Source organism: Oryzias melastigma, linkage group LG11 (assembly GCF_002922805.2).
Source record: "Oryzias melastigma strain HK-1 linkage group LG11, ASM292280v2, whole genome shotgun sequence".
In the NCBI taxonomy this organism is placed as follows: Eukaryota; Metazoa; Chordata; class Actinopteri; order Beloniformes; family Adrianichthyidae; genus Oryzias; species Oryzias melastigma.
Genome location: NC_050522.1, coordinates 6,272,385 through 6,290,945, shown reverse-complemented (window position 1 = coordinate 6,290,945; position 18,561 = coordinate 6,272,385). Strand labels below are relative to the sequence as shown.

Genomic DNA, 18,561 nt, shown 5'->3' with positions numbered 1-18,561 from the left:
TTGCTCACGATATCAATAATATCGATATTGCAAAAATTTTCAAAAATCGTCTCTAATAACTCCTAATATAAAGAAGAACATAGATTTTTTTTAAGGAAAATATATCCCAATTTGTTTTTTAGCTTGAACACAATCATAATAAACAACTTGTGCTTTTTTTTATGCAACAAATAATCATAACTTTTGTACAACATTGCTGAAATCAGTAATACTATGTATTTGACAAGGATTGACATCAATTGAATTTGAATTATCTGTAAAATTCAGTGTTAACAATAGTAAACATGAACAGCAGTGCCACAACTTAGTGCAAAATTGTTGTAAAGAACAGAAGAAATTTTTAAAAATTCAAGTAGCTCATGACAGCACGCCCCCGATCTACATCCAAGGTCTCACCAAAAGATGGCGAGTGTAATGTTTTACAGCCTCTTCAAATGAAAATAAAATATCCATACTTGGTGGGAACCCATTTAGAATCAATCGCAGGACTAAATGTCGCGATATACTGCAATATCAATATTTTGGCAAACCCATAATGTCCACCAGCAACAGCTAACTAACTAAAAACTTTTTTTTTTTTTTTTCTGAGAAATGGCTTATTTATTCCTGTTAGAATCACTGACTGTATAAGAGAAGTGGACCAAGTGAGTGTGACGTCATATTACCCATAAAAAGTACTCCAACAAAATGAAGTGGATTCAGTCGCCAATTTTTTTTACGGATACGGATACCACCATGTTGGAACCAGATGATGTCAGTATAAGCCAATCAGCAGTGAGCTAGCTGCAGGCCACACCCCTACCACTGAAAGAGGGCTCGAGAGAATCTTTCAATCAAATTTTTATATTAGACCATATGCTTTTATTGAGGCATCTGATTGGCCAGTTTATAACTTAAGTATCTTCTATTCAGAAAAATGCGAACAAAACGAAGATTAGCAAGAAAATGACAAAAAAAAGTATAGGATAAGAATGGTTATTCTGACAAAAAGAATGAGAAGAACTGAGTAATAGCTGTGTATTTATTTATAAAAGTCTATAGGAGTTTGGCTTCTTGAAACCACCAGGTACACCTGAGACGCGAGGGAGGAGGTCACTCAGTCCAGTTCTCATATACAGTAAATGGTTTTTCAAAAACCTAAATGCAAGTTTTTGCTGAATTCTGACTTATGTTTTGTCACTTTTCTCAAAAAAGAGAAAACTATTTTTCCCATCAATTCTTGAGGTCTTCTTAAACAAATGTATCTCTAATTTAAAGCCTTTCCCATTATAAATCCCCTTTTGAGATCCATTTAATGAAAAATTTGAATTTTATTTCCCAAAAGTTTCAAAATATTTCTGCTATTTTGTCCCTATGACTTGTGTTGCCAGATCAAGTCATGGTTTTCCAGCCCAAAATTAATCTAAAACCATCAGATCCCACAATATAACCACTCAAAAAATGTATCTAACTAAAAACTGCCAAACCAATTTATCCACCAAGCAATTTTTTCCCACAAATTAAAATTCTAGCCCACCCAATCTGGCAACCCTGATAACATAACGATAAGTCTGTATACTTGTGCTTTTGGAATATTACATACCCTTCTAAATATTCCAGACCAATGTTATGATTTTCATCATAATAGTGATGTATAGCCAAATTTTGATAGAGAAACTGCGTCTAGGTTGTGTCTAAAACATCCTTTAGTGCACTTGAAAGTGCCTGAGAGCTCTCTGGCTCCACTCGTGTCATGTAGGCTTTCAGCTTGGGCCTTTTGGGTTCATGAATAAGGCTTTGACATGCTTTGCATCCATATGGGTCTCATAAAGTCTGTGTAATATGCATGTAGGAGATGCACTGTCAATGTAAGGAGTCTATGCAAAAGCTTGGACATCAATGAGAGGAAGATGAAGTCGCACTAACCCATGTGGTGCTTCAAGCTTTAACCCGTGTGGGAGGCATTCGAGCAAGCTTTCAATCAGAATGTCAACCGAGACATGAGCAGTTATTTGAAGGTCTGGTTTTAAAACTTGGAAAGTCGAAAGGAAGCGAATCAGTTTGCATCAAAAGTGTGGATTAAAATAATTTGTTGTTGTTTTTAAGTCAAACAGACCTTCAAATAAAGTGAAACTCTGATTTGTGCTGGATGGTAGAGGCCATGACTACAGCAAGGGTGCACTGGTTTAGCTCTACAGCTCAAATCAGTTATTTTTTTTTCAATCTAACATGCTGTTTTTTTCTATTCAGATGTATACATTTATAAGGGTTGATAGACTTTCCTAAGTTTTATAATTGATGGCAGCCATGGGGGACAGGTCCCATTATTTGGTACCTTCCCACTTTGCTTGCCTTAAGTTTTGGTGAAGATGGGAGCGGCTAGCCTTCAACTGGCTACAAACCAGTTCAACCTCAGTTCCTTCTTTCAGGGTATTCCTGGAAAGGACGGGAAACCTGGTTTGCCTGGAAACTTAGTAAGTAAAATTAGAGCGAGTCGACATGTGAGGCCGCGTATATGAATGATGCAAAACCACCCAGTAAATCCATGTCTTCCAAAGTGGAATTATTAAAGAAAAAAAAAAAGAAAAAAGAAAGAAAACGGCCCCCTACTTTGATGTTTGCATATTTGATTTGCAAATGAGTGTTTCTAGGTTTCTAATTTATACCGTATTTTTCGGACTATAAGTCGCACCGGAGTATAAGTCGCAGGGGCCAAAAAATGCATAATGAAGAAGAAAAAACCATACATAAGTCGCACTGGAGTATAAGTCGCATTTTTTTCAAGTAATTTATTTTACAAACTGGTTGAAAAAAACAATATTACATCATCCTGGAAGGTAAGTTATAACATTCATAAGTGAATAGAAAACAGGCTGAATATGTGTCAACACATATTCACATATTAGCATCATGAAAAAATACAAAAAGGTGTAGCATTTATATAACATAACAGTTTTATTTAACTATAGCCTCAAGAACTCATCAACTTTGTATCTTTACTCTAATTAATTGCACGCAATCTCACTCCATATCACTAAATCCCTTAAATTCTTCGTCCTCTGTGTCACGTCTGAATAACTAAAGTAAATAAAGTAATTGCATAGATCACCATAAGAGGGCACTCTAGACTTACGGTCCATATCTCATCTCATTAAAAATTCGTATATAAGTCGCACTGGAGTATAAGTCGCAGGGACATTCAATCTATGAAAAAAACCGCGACTTATAGTCCGGAAAATACGGTAATTTAAAGGAACAAATTGAGTTTTGCAAGGCCTGAATCAGTATTACAATGTTTTAAAAGTGATATTTTCTGGTACAAAATGTTCAAGAAGGTTCTGAGGGTATTTTATGTCATATTTGTGCTGTGCTTTTGTTCTTTAAATCTTCTCTTTTCTAAGTGGTGTAAGCAGGATACTGTCAAATAAAACGTGTTTTGACACGTTTGAAAACTTTAGTTTTTTTTTTTTTTTTTTGTTAAAAAGTCATAATTGTTAATACAAAACCACTGGGAACACTTTGAAAATAGATCAAAGATGGTCAGACGGGGTTCCCGAGGGGTCTTTAAAAGTCTGAAAAACACTGAATTTGGAAACAATACCTTAAAAAGACTTAAAGAGTTAGATTTCTTAGCCTTAAAAATGGTGCTGTTTGAAACTTCTCCTTTTCACATTTCATATCAAAGATCTAATATTTCAATCATGATTGTATTGATGATAATATGTACTCTGTAAATGTATAAAATGGGAAACAGACTAAGAAATTAGTTTTGATTTTTTGATATGAAAAGGTCTTAAAAGTCTTAGCTTTAACTTGAAGAAACTTTTGGAAGCCTGGTCAGAGTGAGTCTTTAAACACTAAAGATCAACAGATCCTCATCTCCAAATCGTCAGTTGGTTAAGGACCCCTCCACATGACTTTTTGACGTTTTGGGTGTCCCCAACTCATCGTTTTTTGTTGTGCTGGCTCTTCGTAAAATCAAGGCTCAGCAGCTCATGGGATGGGCTACCTAAACGCGGACTGGTACTCGGGATGTGTCCAGTACAAATACCGGTACCCTAACCCTAACCTACCACCGGACGCGGTACCAGGCCCAAACTGGCACCAGGTGCAAAACTTGGCGCAGACCAGGCCCGGACGCAGTACTGAACGTGAACTGGTACTGGGTTAGGGTACCGGACCTGGACGGACCCGTCCAGTACCGGTCCCCTAACCCTAACCCGGCACTGGACGCAGTACTAGATACTGTACCAGACTGAACTGGTACCAGACGCAGTACCGGACGTGAACTGGTACTGGGTTAGGGTACCAGACGTGGACTGATCCTTAGGACCCGTCCAGAACTGGTACTGGGTTAGGGCACCGGACGTGGACTGATCCTTAGGACCCGTCCAGTACTGGCACCCTAACCTCAACCCAGCACTGGATGCAGTACTAGATAGTGTACCAGACTGAACTGGTACCAGACGCAGTACCGGACATGAACTGGTACTGGGTTAGGGTACCGGACGTGGACTGATCCTTAGGACCCGTCCAGTACTGGCACCCTAACCTCAACCCAGCACTGGATGCAGTACTAGATGCTGTACCAGACCGAACTGGTACCAGACGCAGTACCGGACCCAAAATGGTACCAGGCCCAGTACTGGGCACGGACCAAGCCCGGACGCAGTACTGAACATAAACTGGTACTGGGTTAGGGTACCCGACATGGACTGATCCTCAGGACCCGTCCAGAACTGGTACTGGGTTAGGGCACCGGACGTGGACGGATCCTTAGGACCCGTCCAGTACTGGCACCCTAACCTCAACCCACCACTGGATGCAGTACTAGATACTGTACCAGATCGAACTGGTACCAGACCCAATACCGGACCCAAAATGGTACCAGGCCCGGTACTGGGCGCGGTCCAAGCTCGGACGCAGTACAGGACATGAACTGGTACTGGGTTAAGGTACCGGACGTGGACTGATCCTTAGGACACGTCTAGAACTGGTACTGGGTTAGGGCACCGGATGTGGACTGATCCTTAGGACCCGTCCGGCACTGGCACCCTAACCTTAACCCAGCACTGGATGCAGTACTAGATACTGTACCAGACCGAACTGGTACCAGACGTAGTACTGGACGTGAACTGGTACTGGGTTAGGGTACCGGACGTGGACTGATCCTTAGGACCTGTTCAGAACTAGTACTGGGTTAGGGTACCGGATGCGGACGGATCCTTAGGACCCGTCCGGCACTGGCACCCTAACCTTAACCCAGCACTGGATGCAGTACTAGATACTGTACCAGACGCGAACTGGGTACCAGGCACGATACTGTGCAAAGACCAGGCCCGGACGCAAACCAGAACCGGGTTAGGGATAGGCTACCTGAAATGCGCTCTGCATCCCGGTACTGGACTTGTTCTGGTTCGCGGATTAGAGGTCATGGACCTGCAATTTAATGGGAACGGCCAGCACGTCAAAAAATGGCGAGTTGGCGACACCCAAAACGTCAGTTAAGGGGTCCTTAACCAAAGGTCAAAATGTGATGAATTGGGAATGAGAATATGTTAAAAAGATGCAATTTAAAGGTATGATGTCCATTACATTACTTTTTTTTTTCAGAAAATATAATGTGTGAATTTATCTAACGTTTATGAGGACTCACAAACTGTGTTAAATATCTCAAATTCTCTTGTAAATAGTAAAATTTCGGAAGGTGACGTTTGATTTGTAAATCGCTGCTTTTTGTCTGCACTTTTATCTTCTTTCAATTGTGTTTTTGGTTTAATTTCACTGCGGTTGCATTAGTGCCGATCTCCAGTTGGCGCTCAAGGGGAGCATCACCTTCAACGCAGGAATTAGGGAAGTAGTTTAAAGGAGAAAAGGGGGATTAATGGGAAAGGAAGAGCCGTTTGCCAACACAGCATCCCCTCTGTTGTACACACTCTACCATATTTTGCTCACTAAAAAGAAGCTGTCCATTCATGCATCACACCAGAGTGTGTTCCTGAAGTTTCTCCGGAGTGAAGCTTAACCTCTGATTTATTGGGAGTATCCACTACTCTCTGTGCTCAACACATCCACTTAAAGACATGTCCACATTTCTTTTTCCCTTAAACATTTTCTCGTTTCCACAGTTCTGTTGCTTTCACCCAGAAATCCCCGATCCGGTTCTGTCTTTAAATTATGAACGCACGCTTCTATGAAACATCCGAACGTTAACTAATGGCGGATTACGCCTCATGAATGCTGGCCTATAATTACGGAGTACCTTTTCTTCAAGCGAGTCTGCAGACGCACGCTGGCGTTTTCTAGCGTATGTAACGGCGTACAGCATGAAATAGCCTCCCCAGCTAATGGCTGTGGTTTGAACAATGTCAAATGGATCAGTAATGACTTTGAAAGTGGGCCAGCTGGATGTGACAGATTTTCACAGAGGGAAAGGTACTATTGTGTTGGTACAGTGTTGACTGTGTTTCACAGTAAATGTACTTGACTGATTGAAAGAAGGCGTTTTACTTTTGTTATTGTCGTAACCTGGCAGCTTAATTTCCTTTTTAAAACTCGTTTGTCCAAGAAAAACCAAACTGTGATTTCTGTGCCATTTTGCAGTTTGGAGTGACTTTCATGACCTCCAGTTGTGAAAATGTATTTGAAAATAGTTTTATTGTTTGTTTTTCTTTTCATTATTCCTGCAGTTATTGATAACATGTTATGTCTTTGCAGTTCATTCCATCATTCCAAAGAATCATTTGCACTGACTGTTATGAGATCAGTATATAAGCTTTAAACTACTTTTGTGTTTTAAGTTTTGTACTTTTAAGGTATTTTTTTACACAAAACGAAAAAGCTCATGTTATCTGCTTTTAAATTCAATTCTTTTGTTTTATTGTGAAAAAAATATGTAGACTTTTGCTTTTATTTTGATATAAACTGATGTTTGAACAAACAAGGTAAACAAACTAATCACTTCTTATTGCAGAGGTGTGGACTTGAGTCACATGACTAGGACTCTAGTCTTGAATTTGATGACTTTGGACTCGACTAAATGTTGAAAGACTTGAAACTCAAGTAACTCCTGACTTGACTTGGACTTAAACCTTTCGACCCAGAAAGAACTGCTACTTTTCCAACAGCCAAAGATTTTAAGTATGTTGACATAGACCACTCTGTATTTCTGTGTGTCTATCTGTGCTTTCTCAACGTCCAATCAAATTAGGTCGATGTGGCTTTGATCCGATGCAAACCAACCAATAAAATTGTAGGACAATCAATGAAAATGATCTGCCAAACAAGTTTGCGAAAAGGATTTCTACGGTTACGTTCCAGTATAAAAATTCTGAGGTTATCACCAAAAAAACAGTTTGAAGAGTGCAAAAGATGCAGTTCAAAGATAACAGACAGAGACTCTCCAACGTCCAATTCTGTTCGGCATTTGAAGTTCCACAAGAAACAGTAAATTCTTAAGGAAAGCTCACGCTAGCTTATCTGCTAAGTAGCTGCACAGTTAAATCAACGAGGCTGTAAACTCACTGTTAAAGATCCACTACGATAATTGTGTTTTTAGTATTTTTAACATGTTCTTGTGGTATTTTTTATGATAGAGGACATATATAAAGTAGGGCTGTCAGCGTTATTGATTAATGCATACAATTAATTAATCAAAAATGAACGTGTTACACTGAAAAAAGTGAAACATTAGATAAATTAACAAAAGTTCTGTTATTTATTGCATTTAAAATTATTATTTTTTGTCAAATCAAGATTTTGAGTTGTTGGTTTACTTTTTTTTAATTTAAATAAATAAAAGCTAATATTTTTAAATGTAAAACATGACAGAACTTTTGTTAATTGATCGAATGGTTTACTTTTTACAGTGTACATATTTATTAATGCAAATTCATTACACTTCTATGGCATACACGCTAATTTCTGACAAAGGACACTTTGTCGGGCTCTATCCCATTTATACCATAGTCACCTACAAAATTAGTACTTTAGTATTTAGTACTTTATTTTTGTTATTTTTTCAGTTTAGATAACTTTTTCACAAAAAGCAGACTATTTACTATGTTGTGCTCCGCGTTTTCATGGTGTCTGCTGACCGTCACCGACCTCGACTGTAGTGACAGGACAGCGATATATATGCTGATTGTCTGATAAGTTTAAAAAAGCATCAGTTAGAGAAAGTTCACTTCTTACCGCTTGTTTTTGTCCAGATGATGAAGCAAAAGTTTGTTTCAGTGAATCCTGTGTAGGGTTACATATTGTCATATAAAATGTACCAAGTAAAACAAAGTTATTAATTGTGATTAATCACAACCCAAAGGTGTGATGAATATTTGTTTTTTTTCATTGATTGACAGCACTAATATAAAGAAAATTAACTTTAAAACTACATTTTTGAGTATTTCTTTATCCAAATATTTGTGAATTGGGAGCACTCGCAAACATGCTGTTGGAAAAGGCTTGTAGGTGTGACAAGGAAGCTACTATGATCAACCATAATCACCTGCTCCACTTCATTCATCAACTTGGAGACAAAGACATCCATGTACGTCTTTGTTTTCCTCTTCTGAGCTGACATCTGGCTCAGAACTGTGCAGCTGGGTAGGGACTGGGACTGTAAAATAGCAGGTGAGCAGGTAAACAGATGGATTATGGGAAGTGGGCTTGCTTATTTTGTGCCAACAGTCCTACAATTTATGAGCGAATTTCTAATGGTATAATCATAATAATCATAATTTCAAGGTCACTGGGAACAGTTTTTAAAATAGTTTAAAGGATGATTGGAGTGGGACATGGGTTTTTGATGATAGAAGTATCATTTGGGATTTTTAGTTCAGAGGCAGATTTGGCAAATACTTTGCAAAGTTTTGATAGTTAAATACAGTTTGTAAAAGCATAGAAAGAAAGAATGAAAGTACTCCAGGACCTAAAACATGCATTAGTAGGACTTGGAATTGACTTGAGATTTGGACTTGACTCTGAACTTAAGGACAAAGATTTGTGACTTGATTGTGCTTTGCAAAACAATGACTTGGTCCCATCTCTGCCCCATGGTGATGCAAGTAAAATAAGATGATCAGTTGTTATGCTTTTCCCTTTTATACATGATGAGACTGATAACATTGTTTTCACTTTATGGTTGTCTTTAGGATCATAAAATGATAAAATAAGCGTTGTCTGAATTTGTATTTTCCTCCTCAGAATCCCAGCGGAATACAACAACCTCCTCAAGACCCCTCAGATGACCCCACTGATGTTAGTAATCGTGTACATTTATTCATGTTTAGGGAGATTGCACCTACAGTATATTGTGCACTCCGCATGACTACTGTTGGCATGACGGCACTCACACACATATATTTTCATATATATGTGCACATATACATGTATACATATTTGTATATATGTATAATGTAGAAGAGAAAAATCTGTTTTGTATGCGTAGGAGAGCTGTGTTGACGGCTGCTCCCAAGGGTTGCCTGGGGTGCCAGGTATGTCTGGTGCCAAAGGTGATAAAGGAGACCAAGGCAAGCCTGGTGCAACCCTCTTGGACAGCTGTGACAGGGTGAGACTTTGGGAGAGGATTGGAATGTTTTTGTTTTTTTTCAGCTTTGGTGCATTGTGAAGTACAGGAGTGTATTGTCACAAGTCATGCAGTTATGTCTTTATGAATGCAAAATGGTAAAAAAAAAAAAAGAAGAAACATTGTTTTGCATTGTCTTTGCATGCTTTTAGAACAATCGGCATTAGTGGAAGAAAAAAATATAATTCTTCTGATTCCTTATTTCTTTTACTCTCAGTGTTTGGAGAGACTGCAGAGTGAACAGAACACTCAAGCCGCGGTAAATCAACCTCACTGTGTAAAAACAGGAATTGTTGCACATGAACTCATTTGTTTCATTTTTCATCAAAGGGGGATCGATCCTGCAATGGACCTCCAGGAGTTCCTGGAATTCCAGGCTCACCAGGAATCAAAGGAGATCCTGTGAGTTGAAGTCTGAGAGTTTTTACAAGAAAATAATGTGTTTCTGTAGTGTCAATTTGGCATACTACATCGATGAGGGTGAATGTTTTATCTTTTTTTTGTTACTTTATGCTCAGGGTACACCAGGAGAAAGGGGACAAGCTGGAATTCCAGGAATCATGGTAAGGGTTTGTTTAGACATCAGCCATTTATTTATTTTGTCTCTTTTTTCCACTAAATCTCAAACTTAATTATTAAACCACAGCAGGAAAAGTAACTACAATGACTTCATAACAGATTAGACATTAAGTTATAAAAACCTAATGTTTTACTTTGTTCATTTACTATGTTAATCCACTCTAACGTAGGGATCATTTAACTGGGATTCAAGAGGTACAGAGAGATTAACATCAAGTTTGTGCTGCATGTAAACTTTTGTGCTTTCGACATATTTTCTTTTAGCACTTGAGTAGAGAGCACAATAAGTACACTTTGTTTTCTTTTTTGCAGAAAACTTTTTTTAAAGAAAAATACGTGTCTCATTTATCGCCGAACATCAGCATGATCTGCTTTTCTTTCAAAATGTTGGATTGAAACAGACTTTATCCAGGAGTGCCCCCTGCTGATGCAGCGTAGCAACACACCAACACAGTCAAATGCACCACTTAGTTGTCAGGACATTTACTGAGATGCAAATGGATTTCTTCTGCAATGGACAGAAAGGTTTTAATATGTTTCTGTCAAAACTTTCTGTCCACAGGGGCCTCCAGGTTTTCCTGGTCCTCAGGGTCCACCTGGGCTATCTGTAAGTTATTCAGACACTTTCTTTACGGTTTTGTCTTTTAACCAGTAAATGGCCTGTCAGCAAGGAGTAAACAGGTGGAAAATATAACGTAAAAAAGGAGGGCAAAAGAAAGTAATTGTATTAACTTTGACAATGAATGCTTAGATTTAAAGTTTTTTTTAATGTTTTTAATGTTTTTTATTCTATGTTATGTATTGATTTACATATATATACAGTATATATATATACAGTATATATATATATATGTATAATCTACACGTATATGTTTGTATATATATTTTATATGCACATGTATAAGTACACACATGTATACACATAGACATATTATATATATATATATATATATATATAATATGTCAATGTGTATCATAGTCTCAGTAAAGTGGGTAAATATTCCACAACTATGCACTCTGAAATACTGTGCATAATATACGCCAAACACGGTTTCTGCGTGCATATGATACGCTGTAGCTAGAATGGATTGCGACGGCGGTATAAAAACACGCCTTATATATATATGTGTGTGTACTTTATTTATGTATTATGTCTCTGTGTATATTATATGTATAATATATATATATATATATATATATATATATATATATAATTTTTCTACAATATAACTTAGCAATGAGAACTTTCTTGCTACTACTATTACCACCAGCTTCTCTCTCTCTCCCTCTTTATATATATATATATATGTGTGTGTGTGTGTGTACACTATATATGTATCATAGCTATGTGTATAATATGTTTGTATAATATATATGTATGTATATAAGAATTATATACATGTATACATGAGAACTTCTTGCTACTACCACCAGCATCTCAAATTTTTGTATCTTGGAAGTTGGAAATGCAAACACATTAACCATAAATGTCATGTAGAAGAAAAACATTTCAGAAGTATAAAGCAGCAGGGGGTGGAAATCTTGTTTTATCTCCCTCGTGGTTTTTATTTCCTGCCATTTCCTCTAAAAGGCAGATTATCTCATTTCGGAATCAAGCCATCCTTTATTGTTTCATCTTTGTCATCTCTCTGTGTCCCTGTGTCTGTGAGTGGCTCTTTAATGAAAGTTATCTCTGATGAGGAAATGATTCGGGTCTCTTTTTTTCTCCAGTTGTTTAATTATCTTCTTGTCTAATAGATGGAGAGTGTGACTGCTGTGCAGCCCACAGCCGTCCCCGCTGCCTCTTCCCTCATTCAGATTTATTGTTTTAGCAGAGTGGAAGTGCTAAATGGTTGAGACATGTGGTCACCGAGTGGAATCCATTTGCAACATCCATTTGCAACACTTCATAGCAGGTGTTGGCTTCAGCTGTATGTGGAAGTGTGTCTAAGTGTAGCGTGGAAGGAGAGTGAGGCGGTGGAGGCGGCTGTGGGGATCACACTGAGCAGCTACCATTTGCTGCTACAACTAGAAGTTTACTTTGTTGTCCTTTTCCTTGAGCCTCTTTGCTGTACACTCGAAAGCAAAATATTCATATTTTTATTGATGTCTGGAGATGGTGGTCCATGTTTGTCAACGTCATTTATCTCATTTGCTGCCAGACTAAATTTAAATATGTAGGGATTAAAAAAAAATTTAAATTCACATTGAATAGTTCAATTCAGAGGTGGAGCGTAGAATGCGTTCAGGTTCTACTGGCGAGAGTGTAGCTTTAACAAGTTCTGTTTCGAACACTTCCAACAGTCAAAAAATATATTGGATCTTCAATCGCCACAGAATCATACTTCGGACTATCTGTTGATTTAGTAACCGAAGACATAGTAGCTAAAATCTCATGTCGTCCAAACTCTAATAATAAATGGGAGTCGCATTCAAAGCTGCATTGATCATAATCATAGTCAAATTGTTAATCGAATCATGAGGTGCCTCTTTCCCGTCCCTGCAGAAATGCGGTTTTACCGACGTTTACATGGACTTTTCATTAAAGGTGGCAGTTTGAATGTGAATTGCTGCTTACATTGTGAACACACATTCAGGTATTCACACACACACACGTTAACAGGTTAGAGTATTTACAATAATACTAAACCTGACATTTTAACAGAGCGCCACTCGAGACCGCTTTGACATCACTAAACATAAGAATTAATAATTAATTTTTTTTTTTGCCCTATAGTGAAAAAAATGCTATAAGTTCGTCATCAAAGCTGCAACATGTAGTCAATAATGAGATAATTTTCCTAAATATCAATGGCATTCTCCAACAACCAATCAAATTGTGTCAAAAACTTTGATTTCATCTTTAGGAATCGAGAACTTTTATTGATTTAACACATTGAGCCATTACTTTGAATATCTATTGTTTTCCATTATTTAGATCTCTTCTTCTGAAAAGCATTCTTTCATCTATCATTATGTACGGTACATGTCTTGTTGCCAGGCAACGGTTCATACTTCCTTGTGAATATTAATATTGACAAAAAAATGCAATTCCCCGTGCCATTAAAAACTTCAAGATAGACCTTCAACACACATAGAACTCGTCTTTACTCTCAGGCTTCTTTGTTTGTCTTATGGATTGTTTTCTGTTTTGGCGGAATTAGAGAATAAAGGAGTTTTGATTAGTAGTATTGGCATCAGAATTGAACAATCTGGGTTTACTTTTGTCATGGCATTTTCTCATGAATTTGAATAGCAAAGGACAAAATCAAACAAAGTTACATTCCAGAGAGCAGTTTCTTCCTTTTTTCTACAGTCTTAACTTGTCCTTTCTTTGTTTCCACAAGGGGATCCGTTCTAGCAAATAATGAACAAATCATTTCCTTGATTTTCTAATCCGTCCTCTCTGCTGTCATCCTCAGGGTCAGCAGGGGGAGAGAGGAACACCAGGCCTCCCTGGGATAAAGGGTGAACAGGTTTGCATTTGACGATCGCTTTCTGAGATATTATAACGCTTTGGTCACATAATTGGTTTCTGTGTTTGATCGATTGCATGATGTTTACCTCAGGGTCCTCCAGGAACACCTGGGTATCCTGGAACCATGGGGCCACCTGGATTGCCTGTAAGCTTGCTCTTTATTCTAACAGAATCGTGGGACTAATAACATCCTAACGGCGTTTGCAGACTTACAAGGAGATGAGATTGGATGCTGAGTTACCGCTTTTGTGTGTTTGACAGGGACTGAAGGGTGAGCGGGGCAGCCCCGGAAGCAGTGGACAGAAAGGAGAATCAGTAAGGCAGTAATCCGTGACTTTAAAACCAAATCACTCTACAGTTTGAGTCGTATATTAACTGCATTTACCTCTGCAGGGTCCTCCTGGTAACCCGGGCTATCAAGGACAAGCTGGAGCACCGGTCAGTGTTTGGTCATAAATATTTCTGGGCAACGTATAAAGTCTTAATGTCAAAATGCTCGAACGTAAAGATTTTTTTGTCCATTTTCAGGGTATTAAAGGGGAAACGGGACCCCAGGGGGCTGCTGGTGAAAAAGGCGAGCAGGTGCGCGAAGCAGACATGCAGCTTACATGTCTTAAACCACAGCAATTAGAAATAAATAAAATACATCACTGATTTTTTTTTTCAGGGTTTCCAAGGACAACCAGGTTTTCCAGGACCACCAGTGTGTAAACACTTCATTTCTCTACATTGTTTTTTTTAATAATAACAGAGTCAGAAAATAAAGTTAGACCTATGCTTTCTGGTTTTAGGGTCCACCCGGTCCGGCCGGCAAATCAGGAAGAGAAGGCCTACCTGGGGTAAAAGGTGAAAAAGTGAGTACAGATACCAGATTTAACTTTCTGCATTTCCAATTCACATGTTGGTCTTCATAAAACCTTTTTTTTTTTTAAGGGAAATGATGGTCCTGCCGGCCCACAAGGACCAACTGGACGACCCGGTTCACCTGGTTCCCCAGGGTTAATGGTATGTATTTTTGTCAAAATTAATTGTATTGGTCATTTTATAAAATCCATCAATGGAATGCAATTTTTGTGTCTTTTCTAAACTCATATTTGTAATTGAAGGGCCCCCCTGGTATCGAGGGGATGGATGGAAAAGACGGGAAGCCAGGACTTAGAGTAGGTCACAGACAAACATCGCAAGAATTGGCCACATGCTTAAAAACCCAAACACACAAACTATTTAACCGCTTGGTGAGTAATCTTTTGACATAGTCTATTTTTTTCCTTGTCAGGGAGAACCGGGCCCTGCAGGCCCAGCAGGACCTCGAGGAATCCCAGTGAGTAGGACTGCACTGCCAAAACTAAATCTTAAGAAAGTTAAAGAGACCCTTGTTCCAAGAAAAAATGTCTTATATTCTGTCTTACAAGAAAAAAAAAAGAATTTATCGAAAAAGTTCTTCAACAGCAAAATAATTTTAGTTTCAGAACCAGAATCTTTTTCTCAAATTAGAATTCTTGCCATTTCTTTATAGTGTGAAATATTTGTATATATATTGTACATGTATATATGTGTATATATATCCTGAAACCAGGATACTGTATAGTAGTATTCCCCAGTTATTCGCGGGTGTTAATCCACGAATAGGAATACCAGGAATCCTCTACCCCGCGGCCGAATGATGTCTGTTATCAGTTCATACTCATACAAAACACTTCTGATCATGCTTTGTAAAACATTTTTTGAAGAACATTGGGGTATTTCTCAGCCTAAAGAGTTTTTTTCTTTTTTTTTTTATTAAGAACATAAGACGCTACAGCAGCCGCTAGACAGTGTACTTTATGATGCAGATAAGAAGTGTCACTCTTTGCCTTATAATCAGGAGTGCGAGCTTCATCCACCTTCATCGTACCTCCTTTAGACGCAGAAATTTGATACAAGTGTCTTGAGTAGTTTTTGTGGCAAACATGACTGAAAAAAAAATCAGCAAATATGTGAAACTGCAAACAAAGAAACTCAAATACAGAGTAAACACTGTACGTGTATATATATAAACTTTGATAAAATGCAAGAATTGTTTTTTTTGTAAGAAATTCATTTTATTGCTTCTCTTTAAGAGTGCCCGTTTTTGTAGTGTGTTAACATACCCTATCTGGTTCCCGAAACATCCGAGGACCTGCTGATGAACGATCTTGACAGAAAGAGACTTGACATTTGCTGCGTTTATGATCCACAAAATATGTACATGACCTTTTTCCCAGTGCTGTACGGAACAGGGATCCCGTTTGTCAGTTAAACCTGCATTCGTAAGTGGATTAGCATTCTGGACTTCCCTTTCTTTTGAATCTAAATTCATAAATTACACACCTCTCTGTTTTAATTTGTCACTGTTATCAACTTCAATATGAGAACTTTTTTTTAGAAGTTTCATACAGTACCTTACAATCACCCAGCGGGTGCCTGCCACTTCAGTGTACACATCAAGCTGCATGACCAAGTCTCTTTCATTACAAGCCCTTCATTAGTGGATGGACCGTGGAGGTCTTGTTTGGGATTTGAAGTTAATTTATGCATGGAAATTGGATTACAGATGTGGGGTTCTGAGGTCCCACTGCATTAATATGTGCAGTCATTACCTCATCTAGTTCATGTTGTAATGTCGCAGGTGTTGTGGGCCCATTTAAAACTTCAAAGCTTTGTATCGTCTCCTCAGATCTCTGTGACTTCAACATGGTGGGGACGATAACTCTACATTCCACCTCACTGACGAAGCTGCTCCTCTTCCTCACTCTCATTCTTTCTAGCATCCCTCTCATTTTGCTCTCTGCATCTCACTTTGTGTTCTACCCATGAGCAGGTGTTTGGGCTTTCAAAGACAGTCTGCCTCTTCTTTTGGCAGCGTCCACTTTTGAATTTTTATACTGTACCAGGCTCATTCTCTTTGATGTGTCTCTGCAGGGATTCAAAGGCAAAACCGGCCATGTTGGCTTTCCTGGACAGAAGGTTAGCCAACAACTGTTTGCTTTACCATCGTGCCAAGTCTGTCTGTGTTCTCACAATTGCTGTTTTTTGCACGTTTTTGATCCTAAATTGTTTTATCAAGGTAGTGTTTACAATGAAACTTGGGTTGCATTGCTCATTCCAATTGCTGCTTGATGCGTCTTTCTGTGATGAATTGAAGTGCTCTCTGTTTCCCGTCAGGGAGATGCTGGGCCTGTAGGCCCACAAGGATCCCCTGGAAGACCTGGTCATGACGTGAGTTACACCTTCACTACAGTTTTTAGAAGAAGACCTAGAACCACCCTTATGTTTTATTGTTTTAGTCTGATGACACAGATGAAGAAAATTAATCCTAAAACTGTATTTCTGAGTATGTCTTCATTCAATTTGTTGTAAAACAGGAGTGGACGAAAACATTTCATTTTAAACAAGATTGCATTTGTTATATTCAAAATGGGGTTTTAAAAGTCTCCTTTGGTTTTTTGCCATTTTTTTATAAATTAAAATAAAATGGTTTAATTCTTGAAAATACAGTCAGAAACCATCTGTGTGCTGCCCCCTACAAATTAAATCGAGGTATTACAGTTTAATTCTGTGATTGGTCAACCCATGTAAGTTTCAGAAGTCTGACGCCATGATGTGCAGCTCCAATAATGATAACAGTCCAGCCCCCAAGCCCCGCCCCTCTGACTGGATTTTCACATTTCGGCTGTGGGCGGAGTCAGCCTCCAACTTCCCTGTTTGGTTACCCTTTAAAGACCCCTGCGTCAAAAATTTGCTTTTTGGGTGTCCCCAACTCATCATTTTTTGATATGCTGGCTGTTCTAAATAGATCAAGGCTCCCCAACCTCTGGGCTGTAAACCCATACCAGAAGGTAGAGCGCACCTGTATTCTGACCCTAACCTTTACCTGGCCTGGACGCTGTGCCAGAAGTGGACCAGGCTATGATTTGGGTGGGTTAAAGTAGCGGTACCACCAAAAAATGACAAGTTGTGGAAACCCAAAACATTAAAAAGTCCCACAGAGTGGTCCTTAGCCATGAGTCAATATGTAGGGACTTGAATGAGAAGGTTATAGTTTTTACTGTTTATTAGCTCTCGCCCGGTAAAGGCGATTTAGTGTGAAAATAGTCAACCAGGTTGAATTTTCAGCGTGCGCTCAATGACCGCTAAGTTTGAAGGTAGAGCCCATGACTGGACTAAAAAATTTGCGTAGCGACACATGATCACATGCGTTACAGACGCTAAAGCCAGAAATTCTGGTCTGTGGGCGTTTGCGAAAAGACTGTTCATTGACAGTGGCTGCTTAAATGCGAGTCAACGCAGCCGGTGTTTAAGCACTTTGACGGGCTGTAAGCCAGCGGAAGAGCCTGTAATCAGAGAGCTCTCAGCAACGAGACGGGAAGCGGGGGTGGAGTTTCTCTGTGCCAATGGTCTGTCACACAACTCTGAGGTGAATTTCTAATGAACTGCTGCTCCCTAGGAAACAATCTAGGCTTGTATTTATTTTGGCTAAAAACAGCCTCCTCATAGTTCAGAGACTACTGGGAAGTCTTAGAACCTCTTGTTCAATCTTTAATGTTTTTCAGGGTGATCCTGGTACCCCAGGACCTCAAGGCCGACCTGGATCTTCAGGCCAACTTGTATGTGTCCTTTTCCTTTTAAGTAATGCGTACATGCATCAATCTCTTTGCATTTTGTTCATAAACATTGTGTTTACTTCATTATCAGGGTCCCACAGGGCCAGCGGGACCTCCGGGGCCTCCCGGTCCACCAGGAGAAGTAAGAACGGATTTCTCAAACTATTCTTAAAGGATGAAAGCAGATCAATCAAGACTTTGATAATTCCAAGGGAGAAAGGTGTTGTATCCCTGCAGCTAAAATGAAAAATGTCAGAGAAAGATAGCTATTGAAACTGAAGGGAAGCAGATAAGATTCTCTCTGATTAGGAAAAATAATC

At 38.8% G+C, this 18,561-nt stretch overlaps 1 protein-coding gene across 5 annotated transcripts in view; it reads left to right on the top strand.

The window, feature by feature from the left end:
- The window catches only part of col16a1 (collagen, type XVI, alpha 1), a 110,303-nt gene that overhangs the window by 83,045 nt on the left and 8,697 nt on the right, over positions 1–18,561 (top strand). For 4 of the 5 annotated variants that reach the window (XM_036214174.1, XM_036214173.1, XM_024293685.2 and 1 more), the window contains 21 exons: positions 2,409–2,453; positions 9,181–9,234; positions 9,425–9,544; positions 9,780–9,821; positions 9,893–9,964; positions 10,081–10,125; positions 10,704–10,748; positions 13,564–13,617; positions 13,711–13,764; positions 13,881–13,934; positions 14,013–14,057; positions 14,148–14,201; positions 14,287–14,322; positions 14,411–14,473; positions 14,553–14,624; positions 14,726–14,779; positions 14,896–14,940; positions 16,560–16,604; positions 16,803–16,856; positions 18,191–18,244; positions 18,333–18,383. In XM_036214174.1, coding sequence (XP_036070067.1) covers positions 2,409–2,453; positions 9,181–9,234; positions 9,425–9,544; positions 9,780–9,821; positions 9,893–9,964; positions 10,081–10,125; positions 10,704–10,748; positions 13,564–13,617; positions 13,711–13,764; positions 13,881–13,934; positions 14,013–14,057; positions 14,148–14,201; positions 14,287–14,322; positions 14,411–14,473; positions 14,553–14,624; positions 14,726–14,779; positions 14,896–14,940; positions 16,560–16,604; positions 16,803–16,856; positions 18,191–18,244; positions 18,333–18,383 — 1,158 coding nt within the window. The remainder of the gene's footprint in view (positions 1–2,408; positions 2,454–9,180; positions 9,235–9,424; positions 9,545–9,779; positions 9,822–9,892; positions 9,965–10,080; positions 10,126–10,703; positions 10,749–13,563; positions 13,618–13,710; positions 13,765–13,880; positions 13,935–14,012; positions 14,058–14,147; positions 14,202–14,286; positions 14,323–14,410; positions 14,474–14,552; positions 14,625–14,725; positions 14,780–14,895; positions 14,941–16,559; positions 16,605–16,802; positions 16,857–18,190; positions 18,245–18,332; positions 18,384–18,561) is intronic. The other variant, XM_036214175.1, reaches the window with a different exon arrangement.